Below are 19,151 nucleotides of genomic sequence, written 5' to 3' on the forward strand. Positions count from 1 at the left end.
AAAAAAAAAAAATTTGACCACGAGCGGCTAGCGCTTACTGGCCCTAACGTCTGCAGATTGATGCAGCGTTTAATAATAAAAAAAATTTTCTTACTTCCTATTTTCGAGATAATTCCTTATGAGGAATTCAATCTCGTCTACGCGTAACCATAACCTCGACGCCCGGTCCCAAGGAGGTGGCGGATCTGAATTAATTTCACGTAGAAGAAGGGCCTTCTCCTTCTTAAGTCTCCATGTATAGCCTCCTCTACGGCGAGGGGTGTCGACCAAAGGAATCTCCGTGAGCCGGTCCTCCTCTCTAGACCTCCGTTGACTCCTTCTCTTATATTCTTCTATCGTAATAGGTTGAGGGCCTGACATCTGGTTGGTGGTTGGTGGTGGTCCTTCTTCTTTAATCCACGATCCTGGCTTGGATCGGACTGCCCGGACAGTATGGCAGTGTCTTCAAAGGAACTTCTCTGCGGCTTGACGCAGGATCAGCTATTTTCATCTGCGGATGGAACGCAGGAATACTTGGAAGTTAATTTGGAAGTTAATTTGGCAGGATCGCCATGTACTATACAAAGGAAACTCAGAGGTTAGCTCTAACTTTGCTAATAGAGCAAAGTGCAAGTTCAGAATAGGTCTGCCTTCTTTATTTTCTTTTCGCTATTTATATACAATTCTTAAATCTAACATTTGAGTTCTTATTTTCTAATATTCACAAAAATACTCGATATTGAACAACTCCCAACCAATAGGAAAAGAGTTCAATATCGTTACAATTACATATGTATGTGTATATGTAATATCCCACATATGTTGTCATACATTTGAGTCTTTCACTCATATTCATATTTTAGAATTTTACTCAATGATTCTACTATTGGGATATTCTTCAATCCCATTGGCCAACTGACTCATTACAATAGTCTTGAATTCCAATTGGAACTCTAAACCATTGTCCTACATATGAGTGAGTAATGAACTCGCTGTGGCGCTGCGAAACAAAAAGAAAAACAAAGCAATGAACTCGTAGTGGCGCTCGATCAGCATAACAAAACAAAATATCGAACATCTAAATGTATGGCAACATAATGTGTTGGTGACATACTACAGAGGCTTCTATAGAATGGAAGACCTCCGTGGGAGGCTTCTATAGAATAGAAGACCTCCGTAGGAGGTTTCTATAGAATAGAAGACCTCCGTAGGAGGTTTCTATAGAATAGAAGACCTCCGTAGGAGGTTTCTATAGAATAGAAGACCTCCGTAGGAGGTTTCTATAGAATAGAAGACCTCCGTAGGAGGTTTCTATAGAATAGAAAACCTCCGTAGGAGGCTTCTTTAGACTAGAAGACCTCCGTAAGAGGCTTCTATAGAATAAAAGACCTCCGTAGGAGGTTTCTTTAGAATAGAAGACCTCCGTAGGAGGTTTCTATAGAATAGGAGGTTTCTATAGAATAGGAGACCCCCGTAGGAGGCTTCTATAGAATAGAAGACCTCCGTAGGAGGCTTCTATAGAATAGAAGACCTCCGTAGGAAGCTTTTATAGATTAGAAGACCTCCGTAGGAAGCTTTTATAGATTAGAAGACCTCCGTAGGAGGCTTCTATAGAATAGAAGACCTCCGTAGGAGGCTTCTATAGAATAGAAGACCTCCGTAGGAGGCTTCTATAGAATAGAAGACCTCCGTAGGAAGCTTTTATAGAATAGAAGACCTCCGTAGGAGGCTTCTATAGAATAGAGGAACTCCGTAGGAGACTTCTATCGAATAGAAGACCGCCGTAGGAGGCTTCTATAGAATAGAAGACCTCCGTAGGAGGCTTCTATAGAATAGAAGACCGCCGTAGGAGGCTTCTATAGAATAGAAGACCGCCGTAGGAGGCTTCTATAGAATAGAAGACCGCCGTAGGAGGCTTCTACAGGATAGAAGATCTCCGTAGGAGGCTTCTATAGAATAGAAGACCTCCGTAGGAGACTTCTATAGAATAGAAGACCTCCGTAGGAGACTTCTATAGAATAGAAGACCTCCGTAGGAGACTTCTATAGAATAGTAGACCTCCGTAGGAGACTTCTATAGAATAGAAGACCTCCGTAGGAGACTTCTATAGAATAGAAGACCTCCGTAGGAGACTTCTATAGAATAGAAGACCTTCGTAGGAGACTTCTATAGAATAGAATAGAAGACCTCCGTAGGAGACTTCTATAGAATAGAAGACCTCCGTAGGAGGTTTTAGCCTTATTTTCCTGCCGAAATAGCTGAAAATTGGTATTAAGTACTAGTTCTCCAATAGAGCGATACCGCCCGATTTTACGTTTTTTTTCAAGTTTTAGCCACATTATCGAGCCACCGAAATGGCTGAAGTCTGTTTTTAATATAATTTATGGTGAAAGGTATAAAAATTCGGCCCTGGTTTTACTTGTCTTTGATTTCTTTTGTTTTTATTGTATTGTGGACATTGTGAATGTGGATCAGTTATATTTCAAAACTCACCTTATTTAACATGGAATCGAATAGTTGTTCCCAAAACATTCCGCATAAAATACCACATATTCCCAGCAGAAAGCCCAAACTGCTACAGAATATCAGCCTATTTCCAGATCCATACGTTCTCATATTTTTGGATTTTTGTGGCATTGTTTTTTTTTTGTATTTGGAGCTACAGGATTATGGCGTTAAATAAAATAACTGAAAGTAAAGGAAGAGAAATGAAAATGTTAAAAAAAGATTTTAAATTAAAGAAATATGTATGTATAAGCCCATAATACAGAGAAAACATTTATTGCTGTCTTGCCTGGAACTCGGGGATTCAAATATATCCAGTACAAGGCGGTTATGCTAACTATTTAAACCCGGTTGGCAAGTGATTATCTTATTCACCCTCGTTAATTGTTGAAAATCAATTTTTCTCTCTACAATCAATTTTCTCCAACATCAGAATCGACCGGGTGTTTTCTAACATCTGAATTGATATTTGCGCCCAACGAGAACAAAAAATGTCTCGTCATCATTGTTACTCAATAGCTAAGCTATGTGGTGAATAATTACTGCTAGAACTTCGAATAACTACTTTCAGTCAGTAATTGTTGAATAACAAATGTAATAGAATCTGATGTAAGATGAGAAGCTCTGCCTGCAATGTAGACTTTTGTTAAGTTCCACGAAACACAGTACCGTTGAATGCAACATTTTTGATTCAAGCCAACGACGACGACGGGCTCATATTAATAATAATTGTTAAATACGCTGTCAATAAGTAACTCATAAAATTTTGTTATGAAATTAGATAATTGACATCTGTCAGCAAGTAATCAATTAACAAATAATTGTCATGCTTTAGATGTAGTTTTTTTTTTTGGTTTTGTGGTTTGGGCGTGACATATTTTTTTAATACATTTAAATATGGCCGACAGACATTTCAAACAGATTCGATGGACCCTCAAAAAATATTAAAAAAAATATGCACTTCTTTGGACTGTTGGTCCCTCAAAAAATGTTCTTAAAAATCCCAAATTGTTTGGTCTGATATCCATAAAAAAATATTCTTAAAAATCCCAAATTATTTGGTCTGATCGTCCCTCAAAAAATATTTTTGAAAATCCCCACTTTTTTGGTCTGATGGCCTCACAAAAATATTCTTAAAAATCCCCAATTGTGTTGACTGATGGCCCCTCAAATATATGAGGAGACAGGTGAGTGGGGTTAGCTGTCAATTCTGGCCCAATACGAATTGAGGCGGCTGCATCGTCCGGATCCTAACTGCTGCCTTGGCAGCTGGCGTTCTTCTGCTGCGATGGATGGGGGATGGACTCCAAGTACGGCATTCACACTGTATCTTCGCATTGTAGGTGGTCAAAAAGGTTTCTTTATCAGCACCCCAAGTGCTGCCGGCCAGCGACTTGAGAACCTTATTCTGATCTTATTGCAAATAGCTGTGGCATGCGCGGACGACTTGAACATGCTATCGAATGTTACACCCAGTATTTTAGGGTAGTACGTGGTCGGAATCAGTGCACCATCGACCAATATGTTCAGTGAGAGCCTCATCTCAGCCGTCCATGTGGTGAACAGTGTGGCTGTGGATTTAGCGGTGGATATTTTCATATTCCTCAGATGGAAGAACTGCACTAGGTCAGCTATGTAGACATTTAACCTATCACATATGTCATCGACGATAGCACCCGACGCCAAGATCGTACAATCATCCGCATACATCACGATATCTATGCCGTCTGGAGGGTGTGGATTTTCAGAAAGGTAGAGGTTAAACAGTTCCGGATATATCACCCCTCCTTGGGGTACTCCCTGTTTCACTTTACGGGTTTTGTACTTCTTGTTTCTGAATTCTACAAACGACTGGCGTCCACACATATAGTTGATTACCCAACGTCTCAAACATGGCTGGAGATTAGTTTTCTCTATATCCTCGAACAGCTTGGCATGGTTGACGGTATCGAAGGCCTTCGATAGGTCAAGAGCCACCATGACTGTTCGGTCGCACGGCCTTTTCTGGTAGTACTATGCATTTTTCGAAATCCATGTTGATGTTGGGCAACTGGAAAACACCTTCTCATCGTCGGGAATAGTAGCGCCTCTAGGATCTTTGCTACTGGTGACAGGAGTGAACCACCGGGACCACCCTGCCAACTTTCCAGGCATCTGGTACAACATGGGTGGCTAACGATAGGTTGAGAATACTCAGCTCCAGGTTCATCCAGCTGCTTAAGCATTACCATCGATATTCGGTGCGGGCCCAACGCTTTGAGTGATTTAGCGTTTCGGATGGCATCTGCAACATCGCTCATCGTAAATTGTCGCGGTAGCGTTTCCGATGACATCTGCAACATCGCCCATCGTAAATTGTGGTGGTACCTCCTCGGCTGAGAGAGCTCTTCTTATACGGCGTAGCACACTTCTCTTCGCCCTATCACTTTCGGGGTGCTCTATGAACTGCCGGTTAAAATAACACGCGCACCTCTTTGGGTCAGTTACTGTCACGCCGTTGAAAGTAACAGCCGTTCTGTCATCCTTCTTTTCCGGACTCGAGAGTGATTTAACCGTTGCCCACAATTTACTTATTCCTGCACGAATGTTGCATTGCTTCAGATGGTCTAGCCACTTTTTCCGCTAGCCTGTTGACTTCAAGAGTAAGTTCAATAACTCTTGGGTCTTCGGGGTTCGTACGACGTAGCTCATCATATGCTAGTCCCGTCGCCTCTGCTGGGAAATTTGGTCTTATTTCGGGTATTCGACCAGCAGGTATGTAGCAAGCGGCTGCTTTAGTGATGATGTCTCGGAAAGTTCTCTCAGCTACCCGAGGATCTGAGGGAGTGGGCAAGCGGTCATTAGTAAATTCTCTGAAACCTTGCCAATCAGCTTTCCCATGGTTCAGGAAAGTACGGCGTTCAGAGGTTATGAAGTCGGGTAGTCTGTTTACGGAGACGATGATGGGGAAGTGGTCCGAACTAAGGGAAATGACGGAATGCCAGGATACGTCATTTATCAGGCCAAAGCTCATGATGATCATTGAAGTCCCCTAGCACCAGACGGTTATCGCCCTCTAAAAACAAACTAATATTGGGCATATAACGCCGGGCACAGCTATTCATCGGCGGTATGTACACATTAAGCAGCTCTACCTCGGCAGTACCACACTTTACTGCTACCCCCATACACTCCATGTATGGGTCACTAGAGCCAAGCTCAAGCGAGATAGGTCTGTACTGGACAGACTGGTGTATTAGGAAGGCAAGTCCTCCTCCTCCGCTTCTTGTGCGATCCTTCCGCAAAACGTTGTAACCATCACAACGTAAGCTATAGGTGGCGGTGAGCTTTGTTTCCTGGATCGCGGCGCCCATGATGTTTTTCCGAATCATAAAGTCCACAATTTCACAGACTGGTGTATTAGGAAGGCAAGTCCTCCTCCTCCGCTTCTTGTGCGATCCTTCCGCAAAACGTTGTAACCATCACAACGTAAGCTATAGGTGGCGGTGAGCTTTGTTTTCTGGATCGCGGCGCTCATGATGTTTTTCCGAATCATAAAGTCCACAATTTCACAGACCTTATTGCGGAGACCGTTGCAATTGAATTGCAGGGACGTTGAAGAACAACATGTGGTGTTAGATGCTGCATCTGTTGTTGTTGTTGTTGTGTGGGGAGACTGCGGGGGCGTCTCGTATTCCGATGACGACGAGGAGTCAGACGACGACAGAACAGATCCATACTGGCCCGGGGTTCATTTCTATCCCGGCACGGACCAGAAGTGCTCGGAGCAGGCTTTCCGGGATAAATTGCCGTTCCCATGGTAAAAAAAATACACGAACACAAACACTTAATTGTTGAGGTGACGACCCCTTGTCGAAGATTCCTCCCAGTCAATCCGGTGCATAGAACCGGCCGTCGCGGGATTGTAGAAATCCCAAGTTGTTTCGTATGATGGTCCCTCAAAAACTATTGTTAAAAATCCCCACTCGGTTGGTCGGATGGCCCCTCAAAAAATATTCCTAAAAATCCCACTTGTTTGGTCCGATGGTCCCTTCAAAAATGTTATTAAAAATCAGCGCCTGTTTGGCCTGAAGGTCCCTCAAAAAATATTCTTAAAAATCCACGCCTGTTTGGCCTGAAGGTCCCTCAAAAAATATTCTTAAAAATCCACGCCTGTTTGGCCTGAAGGTCCGTCAAAAAATATTCTTAAAAATCCACGCCTGTTTGGCCTGAAGGTCCGTCAAAAAATATTCTTAAAAATCCACGCCTGTTTGGCCTGAAGGTCCGTCAAAAAATATTCTTAAAAATCCACGCCTGTTTGGCCTGAAGGTCCGTCAAAAAATATTCTTAAAAATCCACGCCTGTTTGGCCTGAAGGTCCCTCAAAAAATATTCTTAAAAATCCACGCTTGTTTGGCCTGAAGGTCCCTCAAAAAATATTCTTAAAAATCCACGCCTGTTTGGCCTGAAGGTCCGTCAAAAAATATTCTTAAAAATCCACGCCTGTTTGGCCTGAAGGTCCCTCAAAAAATATTCTTAAAAATCCACGCCTGTTTGGCCTGAAGGTCCGTCAAAAAATATTCTTAAAAATCCACGCCTGTTTGGCCTGAAGGTCCGTCAAAAAATATTCTTAAAAATCCACGCCTGTTTGGCCTGAAGGTCCGTCAAAAAATATTCTTAAAAATCCACGCCTGTTTGGCCTGAAGGTCCCTCAAAAAATATTCTTAAAAATCCACGCCTGTTTGGCCTGAAGGTGCCTCAAAAAATATTCTTAAAAATCCACGCCTGTTTGGCCTGAAGGTGCCTCAAAAAATATTCTTAAAAATCCCCACTTGTTTGGTCTGATGGTCCTTCAGAAAATATTCTTTAAAATCCCCAGTTGTTTGGGCTGACGCTCCCTCAACAAATATTCATAAAAATTCTCACTTTATTGGTCTGATGGATGCTCAAAAAATATTCCTAAAAAATTCGAACCTCTTTGGACTGATAGAAAAATTCTAGAAAATATTCTTAAAAATGTCTAGATTCACTTTGGCAGTTTTTCCACTTCCTTGGTCTGATGGTCTCCTAAAACATATTCTTAAAAATCACCACTAGTTTGCTATTGGTGGTGCCTCAAAAAATGTTCTTAAAAATTTCCCCTTGTTTGGTCTAATTGACACTTAAAAAATATTCCAAAATTCTCATTTAGTTGGATTGATGGTGCCTCTAAAAATATTCTTAAAATCCCCGTTTTTTTTCTGATGGTCCCTCAAAAAATGTTTCAAAATTCCCACTTGTTGGTCTGATGATACTTCAAAAAATATTCTTAAAAAATCCCCTTTTGTTTGGCCTAAAGTCTCTCAACAAATATTCTTAAAAATCCGAAATTGTTTGGTCTGATAGACCCTCAAAAAATATTCTTAAAAATCCACATATGTTTGGTCTTACGGCCTGCAAAATATTCTTAAAAATCCCCACTTGTTTGGCTTCGTTGTCCTTCAAAAAATATTCTAAAAACACCCCACTATTTTGGTCTGGTGGTCCCTCAAAAATAATCTTAAAAATCATCAACATTTTTTCTGATGGTCCTTCAAAAAATATTCTTAAAAATCTTCTCTTTGTTGCTCTGGTGTCCCTCAAAAAATATTCTTAAAAATCCTCAAATTTTTTTCTGATGGTCCTTCAAAAAATATTCTTAAAAATCAACACCTTGTTGCTCTGGTGTCCCTCAAAAAAATTAAAAAAAAAATAAAAAATATTGTAAAAATCCCAAATTGTTTGGTCTGATTGTCCTTCAAAAAAAATTCTTAAACTTCCCCACTTGTTTTGTCTACAGATTTTGAAATTAGGCCATAATGCAATTAAAAATTTTAATTAACCAAATTTAATAAAAAATAAAAATTGAAGTTACATTTCCCCAGTACACCCACCTACTCTTTATCGCAGTCAAGCGTGCTTTGGTGGTGGTGGCATGTGTGACAAATTTATAGGCGGAAGCTTTTAACTTCGTATGATTTTCGAGCAAATTAATGGAGGAGCCCCCATAATAAAGCAGCAGTAAAAAGTAAAAAAAATAATTAGTTTTACAATTAATATTTGTTATAGACAATGTGTTGGATTGGAAGGGGGGTTCCCTTGTCTCTCTTTTATTGCTTGACCGACAATATAATTTGATTGTTGGCGATCTATTGTTTCGTGTTGTCGTTGTCGCGCCTAATTCATCAGCACCAGACATTTAATATCAGTGTTCTGTTAATGCTCCCCAACGTGTTTGGGGTGGAGGTAAAGATCACGAAAAGTGATATTTAAGTGTGGCCAGTGTCCAATGGAACAGATGTAGTACATTCATATGTGAGCATGACCATGCATAATCTTTCTTCAAAAGTGAGATATCATTCCATGATATACTCATTTCGTGTTCATCTAGAGCTGGGTGATGATTGTCAGAGTTGCATGATTGCTGTCGGTTTGTCTGTCCCAATATCTGTCTCTCGTTTCTCGCTTTTCTGTATCTTTTGCCAATCGCAGGCAAAAGATGACAACCATCCCATAAAGAAGAAATAATGTCAAAGACCCATCAGAATCATCAGCATACAACAACAAGGAGATCATAGGGTCAATTGATTTATTCAATTATACAAATTCTACATTGAATTTAATTTTCTTCAACTCCGAGCAGCAAGAAGCAACTGATTTTCATTGCTGTCTTTAAATAGCATTTAAGGAAATTATGGCACATTCAATAATAGATGGAAGAAGAAGAAATCATATGAAAATATTCGCGGTGGTGTCATAGTACATAACCACTTGGGCGGGAATGTGTAATATCGAGGGTATGATGTTATTTGATATTTGAACATTGATATTGAATTCATTTATGGGAGATTTGTTGCATGAACATTTTTAGATTGTGAAAGGGGAGTGAGGTACTATAAAATCTAAAAGTTCAACATTTATTACGGGGCTTTGAAACGTTTAAAAATATGTTTTTAAGGAATATCTTCATATATTTTAACCACAATTTTAATTATCGCCACTCTGCGGATGTGTTACAAGGAATTGATATCCATTACTTGATATTCCGTTCATTGAACTTAACAGAAAATTATGAAGTAACACAAATTCATTTCTCAAAATTCCTGTGGTGATTAGCTCTTTGGAATAAATTAAAAAAATCGTTACTAAAACAAAGGAAGCCACAAAAAGTTTATTGACACCAAATCAAATAAGTATAAATCATATCAATATACTATAGTATTACTCTGAAGGTAACATTTTTACACAACCTCATTTAGATTTCTTGGAATTGAAATAACCCAGCTAGCATTTGGAAGACTGTTTGTTCAAAAATCACTTTAAGGAGTCTTTTTAGAGTCCTTTCGGTGATCAAAAATTGATTAAGTCGCTTGTATGATCAGAAAGCGACTCGAAAGTGACTCCCTGTAATGATTAAAAAGAGTTCAGTTTAAAATACAACAACAAATGTGTAGCAATCACAAATAAATCATTGAGGTGTTTAAAATGTGACATTTTTTTTGTTATTTATTGTCACATTTTGTTCATCTGGAAGATTGAAAAATGCTTAATCAAAAATGGGTCATGCAGTTGTTTGAAAAGTGATTATAATTATGTATCTTCTGATCATATTTTGAACAGTTAGGTGATTAAAAACCAATTATTTTGTTTTATTTTTGTTTGTTTGTAAATAATTCTCATATACACTTTCTACTAAACTTTGATATAAATGTAACATATAATATTAAGTTTATAGACAAACACAACACATGTTCAGGTTTTGCCAAGTGAAATGAAGAAGCAGTACACTCACATGCAACATAAAGGATAATTAAAAGACATAACAAAGAAGAAAAGACAACAAAACATAGGAAATAAACAAAAAAGAATAAAGAGAAAATTCTTTTAATTTATTTCGTTTAAAAAAGACTCATAAATGACTCCCTAAAGACTCAAAAACGATTATTAACATGACCCAAAAAAGACTCGAAAAAGAGTCAGACATTAATCAACAAATCACCAATAAATGAATGAAATATGACTCGAAAAAGACTTTATATACCATCAGAAAATGGACAAAAATGACTCGAAACTAATGCAGAGGAAGACTCATTTGTGATTTGCTTAGACGAGTCGTCTGAGGTTATGTTTTCCTACCGACAAAGGAGTCATTTATGATCAGAAAATGAGCTCATATTCCAGCTTTTTAATCGTGCAATCGGATCAAAAAAGACTCGAATTTGACTAAAATTTTCAAAAAATGCTGGCTGGGAATGAAAAAATAAACTTACACTTTGAAATGTAAAATCAAAATTTTAATGGTGCACCAAAACCAAACTGATTCGGTGCAAGGCATGATCGAGTTCTTTATGGAGGTCTTGAATATGGACAGTTTGATATGCATATCAATGATGATAATAATAATTAGACATCGGATTTTGCATATTTTTTTTTTTAATAATAAAGATACGAAGATTCTGATTGGACCAAAATTCGTTTCAAAGAAAACTGAATTCAATAACAGGGTCATATTTTGTATTTATTTTGCATATGCATAAAATATGCAAACAGATTTTTGCCGAAAATCGTCATAAAGGTCGTAAAATTGTCACAAAGTTGGAAAAACCATCAAAAAATACTTCAAGTGTTCTAAACTAAGACTTGACCGTTTTACGCCGAGTTTTTTTTTAGCAGATTATTATGTTATTAAGACCGTTTACGATAGTGTGGTGTAGGGTATAAAAATATGGTATCGTAATACCATATATGACCGTTGCCCTGCCCATGACATTAAAATCATTCTAGGCGATTTTAATGCCAAAATTGGAAAGGAGAATATATTTGGCCCAACAGTCGGGAAATTCAGTCTCCACAGTGAAATATCTGACAATGGTATGAGGCTGATAGACTTTGCAGCTGCAAAAAACATGGTAGTTAGCAGTACCAGATTTAATCATCTCGATATTCATAAGGGCACCTGGCTGTCTCCAGATCAGAAAACAAGAAACCAAATTGATCATGTTGTGATAGATGGAAGACATTCATCGAGCGTGTTGGATGTACGATCGTTCCGAGGCGCAAACATTGATTCGGACCACTACCTTGTTGCAGCAAAGGTACGCACCCGCTTAAACGTAGCAAACAAAGTACGAACAGACACAACACGAAAGTTAGACATCGGTAAGCTGCAATCACAACAGATAGCCACAGCATATTCCACTCAACTAGCCCAATTGTTTAATGCGAGCACTCCTTGTCCCGATAACATAACAACACAATGGCAACATATTGCCCACTCCATGCAAACAGCCGCAAAATCCATACTTGGATACCAGATATCTCCACCAAGGAATCCATGGTATGATTAGGAGTGTCGTGCTGCCACCGAAGAGAAAAATGCGGCATATACGGCTACTTTACAATCCGTAGCAACGCGTAGCGCACGAGAGAGATACAGGGAGAAAAGGAGAGAGGAGAAACGTCTTTTCCGCAGGAAAAAGAGAGAGATGGAAAAGCGGGAATGTGAAAAAATCGAGATGTACAGGAGCCAGAATGAAGTCCGAAAATTCTACCAAAGAGTCAAGCATCAAACTGAAGGCTTTGGTACACGCACATCCGCCTGTAGAGACCAGCAAGGTAATCTGGTAACTGATACAGATAGTGTACTCAGGATATGGAAAGAGCATTTTTCAAAACTGTTGGTATCCAATAGCAGCGAAGACGACGAAGATACCACAGTCCCAATCCCAGAAGATGGTATTGAAGGTATTCCGCCCAGCCAAGATGACAGCAAAAGACAGCAATAAATCGGCTGAAGAATAATAAGGCAGCAGGAGCCGATGGCTTACCAGCCGAGCTGTTCAAAACCGGAGGCGACACGCTGATAAGGTGTATTCATCAGCTAGCAGGAAGAACGCGTACCCGACGATTGGAACCTGAGAATCCTGTGTCCCGTCCATAAGAAAGGAGATAAGACTTTATGCACCAACTATGTGGGCAATAGTCTTCTCCCTATCGCCTACAAGGTAGTGTCAGGGATATTGTGTGAACGACTAAAGCCCATGGTCAACGAAATAATTGGACCATACCAATGCGGCTTTAGGCCTGGCAAGTCCACCATTGACCAGATATTCACCCTGCGGCAAATCCTAGAGAAGACCCAAGAGATGCAGATCGACACATTTCACCTTTTTGTCGATTATAAAGCAGCATTCGACAGTCCCCTCCGATCAAAGGTATTCCACGCAATGTCTGAATTTGGTATCCCCGCAAAACTCATCCGGCTTTGTAAGATAACTTTAACTGATGCAATATCTTCAATTGAAATAGGAAAGAACCTCTCCGAAGAGTTTTCTGCCAACAGAGGTTTCAGACAAGGAGACAGCCTTTCGTGTGATCTCTTCAACATCCTGCTGGAAAACGTTATACGAGAGGCAAACGTCAAAAGAAGTGGCACAATCTACACCAATAGCCACATGTTACTTGCGTATGCTGATGATATAGACATGGGCGATCAGTATAAGAAGTAACTGATACCTTTGTGAAGGTAGAAGGAGAATCTGCTAAAGTGGGTCTGGCGGTAAACGGTGAGAAGACCAATTTGATGGTGTCGACGCGCAATGCGTCCATTGAGATCGGACCGCCGTAAACACAACAAACGACATCAGTTGTGAAATAAAAAGGAGAATTGTATTGGCCAACAGATGCTACTTTGGCTTAAGTAAGCACTTTAAAAACGAAGCCACAACTCGTCAAACAAAAATAACGCTGTACAAAACACTGATACTACCCGTGCTGATGTATGGTTCCGAAGCCTGGGTACTTCGAAAGATCTAAGGACCGATCTGCGTTGACAGTGAATATCGACGATGTATGAACCACGAGCTGTATCTGGTATACAACGACATCAATATAGTTAAACGTATCGAACCCGCTAAAAAGGCGTATAAAGCGAGCCACATGGCGGTGCAAGCAGAATTGACAGACCAAAGAATAGATTGCGCAAACAAGTGGATGAAGAGATGACAAGGCGTTGTATTCCAAAAAGCGAAGCACTAAACAGAGAGAATTGGAGATCTTTTCTTAGTTCGGTCTATGGAACAAATGTTCTGTAACGGGCCAGCTAAGTAAGTAATAATAATAATAAAACCCCAACAACCACCACAATACCAACCTGTAGCGTAATTACAAAAACATGGAAAAATTGGATGCATTACCGACTTTTGCTATATCTCGGTTGTTTGACCACATACGCCAATGTAAAGGAGATCTTTTCTTCTTTTCCTGACTTTTCTCCACATAATTTTTTGCTTATTCCGACCCTTGAATATTATCCGAACATCACCAAACTTAATAGGCTTCTTCCTCTGTGGGACCCCCACCACGTGATTACAAAAAACTATGCGAACCTAGTTGGCATCATTGTAAAGTTGGGATTTTTCTACTTTCATAGTCAGGTTCTGGAAGGTCCCCAGCAAAATCTGTGGTATTCGTCATTACAATTATAATCGCAAAAATAAAAAGTTGGGTTGGATTAGCGACTATTGCAATATATCCGTTGTTTCACCACCTACGACAGCCTAGTTTACATCGTTGTAAAGGTGATATTTTCTACTTTCCTTGCCATGTTTTGCTTTTTGTATTCCCATTTATAGAAGTGGAAGTATTCGTTTTTTAATAAAAAGTATACTTTTTCTCCGAATAAATTTTTTGCCCATTTCGAACCCTAAATATTATTCGACCATCACCAAAATCAAGAGGCCTCTTCCCCTCCGGACCCCCATCAACACCCAAAATTTGGTGATGATACGATCAAAATTGCGACCTGTAGCGTGACAACATGGTTTAGATGGACAGACGGAGGGACACACATAGCCAAATCGACTCAGATCGTCGAGACATTCATTTTGGTACATATAAGTATAGGTGTACGACCATTATTACGATGTGTTACAAACTTTTGGGCCAAAATCAACTTATAATACCCTCCCCACATAGTGGTGTAGGGTATAAATACTCGATAGCAAATGGCGAATGTGGGAAGGTCTATGGGAGGACATCAACTCTAACCCTTATGGCACGGAATATAAACTTTTTATGGAAAAATTGAACCCAAAAAATTCGACACCACTAATGGACGAAGTCAAAACTACGTTCCTAGTAAGATCGCTCTTCCCCACACACACAATAACCGGCAAGAAGGGGCAATGCCCACTCTTCACTAAGGAAGAACGCAATGCAGCTGCAGTAAAACTAAAGGCCAGGAAGACATCAGGCCCAGACGACATACCAAGGAAAGTGATGAAAGAAATAGCTTCTAAACGTCCAGAACGCAAGGAAAATTCCCCAAAATGTAGAAAACTCAGGAACTAGTACTCATGAACAAAGACCACCCGGAATCCTCATCTGCTTATAGACCGCTCTGTATACTCTATACAGCAGGCAACCTGCTTGAAAGACTCCTAAAACCGAGGTTGGAAAAGGCCATTGATTATAGAGGAGTCTTATCAAGCAGACAGCAGAGGTTTAGACCTGGCAGATACACGGTTGGTGCATTGAGAGAGGTCATACTAGCTTTTCAAAATGGGCAACAGAAAAATCATCATATCAGACCACTGACATTACTAGCCACCCTCGATGTTAAAAATGCATTTAACAGCCTCAGATGGAGAGACGCCCCAGAAGCACTGGAATCGAAATTCAAAGTACCATCATATCTTAAACTCATCCTAGCTGATTATTAAAACAACAGAGAACTGCTTTAGAATATAACAGAAGGACGGAGGAGTATTGAGTATTGGCCCAGATCTATGGAACTTAAGTAACGACGACATACTGAAGATTGAAATGTCCGAAAAAACACGTTCCTTGTGGCATACGCTGAGAATATAGCTGGAGTTGTCCTAGTTCAAAAACGTATGAGTAACGTCATACAAACTAACGTGTGTACAAACGACCGAAGCATAACGCAAATTAAGGTTGGTCATGATCAGAATAAAAATGTGGCTAGACACACAGGTCTCCGCTTATCTACCCGCAAAACGGAGATACTTCTTCTCACAAGACAGTATGTACCGATCGAGATCGGTTTTAATATCGGCGACCTGATACTTAATTCGAATCATAGTATAAATTATATACATAGGTATAAGGTTGGACTTCAAGATGACATGTTGCTACAAAAGCGGTGAAAATAACTGCTCAACTCAACCGTTTATTGGCAAATATCGGTGGCACAATACACAAAACAAGCGACCATTGTGCGTCAGAAATCCCCATTTTTATACCCTCAGCCTTTAGGCTAAAGAGGGTATTTACACTTTGATACGACCAAAAATGTGCCTCATCGAAATAATGGTTTTAGACCCCAAGTATGTTTGTACGATATCCGTTTCAGACAATTTTGAGTAGATCTAGCAATGTCCGTCCGTCTGTCTGTCTGTCCGTCTGTCTGTCTGTCTGGCTGGCTGGTGCGCACGATAACTCGCGAACGGATCAATCGATTCGGTTCAAATTTTGGGTATCGAAATATTTTGTCCAGATTCGATTTAAGTTCGAAGATGGCCCATATAGGTCCACTCCTTCAGGTACCTCCCCCACAAATGTTCAAAAATTGTCGCAAAACTTGTGCGCACGATAACTCTTGTAGGGAATAACCGATTTGGTCCATACTTTGCTCATCGTGTAATTTCTACCGAACTTAGATGAGGTTCCAATATGGACTCAATCGGTCCACTACTTCGGGTACCTCCCACACAAATTTTCGGAAAAGTTCAGTTTAGTACCTGGTCTCGAATCGCTTTGATTTTTGTTTACGCAAGTTGTATTTGCTGTCCTCTATACGACGCTGTAAGTTTCATTAGGGGCAAGTCCATACTTCCTGAGAAAATGGGCCTGAAAGTTACAAAAAAACCCTATGACACCGTGTTAGTGGTTGGAGTGCAAGATAATTCTCGAACGGATCTGCCGATTCGGTCCAAAATTTGGCTTTCGTAATATTTTGTCCAAACTTAGTTTAAGTTCGAAGATGGTCTATATCGATCCACTCCTTCCTGTACCTCCCCCACAAAAGTTCGAACATGTTCGGAAAATTTGAGCGCACGATAACTCTTGAAGGAAGTAACCGATTTGATCCATACTTTGCACATCGTGAAATTTCTACTAAACTTAGATGAAATTCTAAAATGGACTCAATCGGTCCACTCCTTCGGGTACCTCCCACACAAAATTTCAGATAAGTTCAGATTAGGACCTGCTCTCGAATCGCTTTGATTTTTGTTGCAACAACTTGTATTCGTTGCCCACCATACGGCGGTACAAGTTTAATCAGGGGCAAGTCCATTCTTCTTGAGAAAATAGCCTGAAAGATGCAAAAAGCCCCTATAACACCGTGTGTAGTGGATGGAGCGCAAGATAACTCTCGAACGGATGTGCCGATTCGGCCTCCGTAATATTGTGTCCAAACATAGTTTAAGTTCGAAGATAAGCCATATCGGTCCACTCCTTCAGGTACCTCCCCCGCAAAATTTCAAAAATGTTCGGAAAAATTGTGCGCAAGATAACTCTTAAGGGGAGTGACCGATGTAATCCATACTTTGCACATCTTAATATATCTACCAGATATAGATCAGGTTCCATTATTTCTTAGGAAAACAGCCCGAAAGGTTACAAAAACCCTATAACTCTCGAACTGTTCAACCGATTTGGTCCAACATTTGGTCTTCGTCATATTATATCCAAACTTAGTTTCATGGGGCAATACCAGTCCACAACTTCTAGAACGATATCATTTGAATGGGGCAATCAATTTGGTCTACAATTTGGATCTCCTAATATTTTGTCAAAATTTAATTTAACTTCTAAAATGGCCCATATCGGTCCTCCCTAAAGGTACCTCCCCCACAAAGGTTCAACATTTGTGTCTTATTGAAGTTAACTACTAATCCACATTTTTGTCGGCAAGTTCAAATGTCGCAAAAGGGCCACAAAATTCTGAAGAGACCTTAAATACATACATGAAAGTTTCACTTCACATTGGCTGAGGGTATATATCTGTCGGCAAAGCCGACTGACTCTTTTTTACTTGTTTTTGTGGTCAACGATTGTTAATTTCTATATGGGATTCCATAGTAAACATATTGAAACTAAGAAAAGCAAAAAATTAAATCAATATATTGAAAGGTGTGGTCATGGCGTGCTCCTAAAGACGAAACATATTTCCCAGTTTTGAAAAATATGTAATTTTTTGCAAATTTCTGGAGAAAGAAACAGGCATTTCTCAGAAACTATAACAGATAGTTTGTGTTTGTTGTTTCTTTATTATGCCATGTTCATACTAGAATTTGAATCACGTAGTTCGTTCTCATTTGTACGCGAATTTGAAACGATGGACAAGAAATGCAACTGCAATAAACGAAAATAGAAAATTTGCTATGATTTGAATGTTTATTAGCCCTTAAACCGTTTACTTTTCATTCAGGTTTTGCAGTTTTACTAAAAAATTTTGGGTTTTTAATAAATTTTAAATTTTATATTTTTCCTGTCATAATTAATTTATTTCGATAAATTCTCTCATTTGTTAGAGATGGGACATATTTTATCGTCGTTCTGAGAGTAATTTAAATTGAACAAAGTACACAAATCGTTGTTCGTTCTCAAAATTTTGTATGGGAAATGAAGTAATTATATCGTAATTTGGGGTCGAACAACGAATAGAGAACGAATTACCGTCAGTCTGAACAAGGCATTAGTTAGGTAGGATTGTTGCCTTTAAAGGCCTGCGTACATAAGCTGCTTTGCCTGATTGCCTTGCTTACCTGCTTCATTTCTGACGTAATAAAAATAATAGAATAAAGACGAAATTTCGAACTGGGTTGCCATCAGTTGGAAATTGGGTCGGCCTTCTTTGTTCTTTTATTTTTTTATTGAAGCAGCAAAGCAAGGCAATCAGGCAGAGCAGCTTATGTACGCAGGCCTTTATGTCATGTTCATACCAGCATTTGAATCACGTTGTTCGTTCTCATAATTACGTACACGAATTAACCCGTTCATACGACATGGTACATAATTCATAGCAAAATGATTCATATTTTCGTATTTTTTATTTACTGAATTTAAAGAAAGTTTCAGCCAAAAGACGAGTAAAATTAATTGATATAAACTGAAAAAATATTTGTCCTTCTTTCAGATATCTATTTAATATTAAATGATATTATTTTCATTCATCTTTTTTTATTTTTTCTCACAATTTTGGTATTTTCAGCACATTTTTTAATTTTTCTATTTTCAAAATTATCGAGAGAGAGAGACCTGCCAAAGTAACTTCTGGTATACAGACTATCTGGCAGGCATTTGATTTTTGTTTCTAAATTTGTACGCGAATTTAAAACGATGGAGAAGAAATGCAGCTGTAGTAAAAGAGAAGAGAAAATTTGCTATGAGTTGAATGTATACTAGTCGTTAAACCGTTTACTTTTCATTCACATTTTGCAGTTTTTCTAAAAATGTTTGGGTTTTTAATAAATTTTTAAATTTTGTATTTTTCCTGTCATAATTAATTTATTTCGATAAATTCTCTCATTTGTTAGAGATGGGAAATATTTTATCGTCGTTCTGAGAGTAATTTAAATTGAACAATGTACACAAATCTTTGTTCGTTCTCAATATTTTGTGTGGGAAATGAAGTAATTACAT

General features: G+C 39.1%; 1 protein-coding gene across 2 annotated transcripts in view; it reads right to left on the reverse strand.

The window, feature by feature from the left end:
- Window positions 1–19,151, reverse strand: part of LOC141395435 (protein peste-like) — an 83,863-nt gene that overhangs the window by 14,237 nt on the left and 50,475 nt on the right. For both annotated transcript variants that reach the window (XM_073971289.1, XM_073971288.1), the window contains exon 3: window positions 2,473–2,667. In XM_073971289.1, the coding sequence (XP_073827390.1) occupies window positions 2,473–2,616 (144 nt within the window). In that variant the 5' untranslated portion in view covers window positions 2,617–2,667. The remainder of the gene's footprint in view (window positions 1–2,472; window positions 2,668–19,151) is intronic.

Source organism: Musca autumnalis, unplaced genomic scaffold (genome assembly GCF_047663935.1).
Source record: "Musca autumnalis isolate F117 unplaced genomic scaffold, ASM4766393v1 scaffold_2, whole genome shotgun sequence".
NCBI classification, from domain to species: domain Eukaryota; kingdom Metazoa; phylum Arthropoda; class Insecta; order Diptera; family Muscidae; genus Musca; species Musca autumnalis.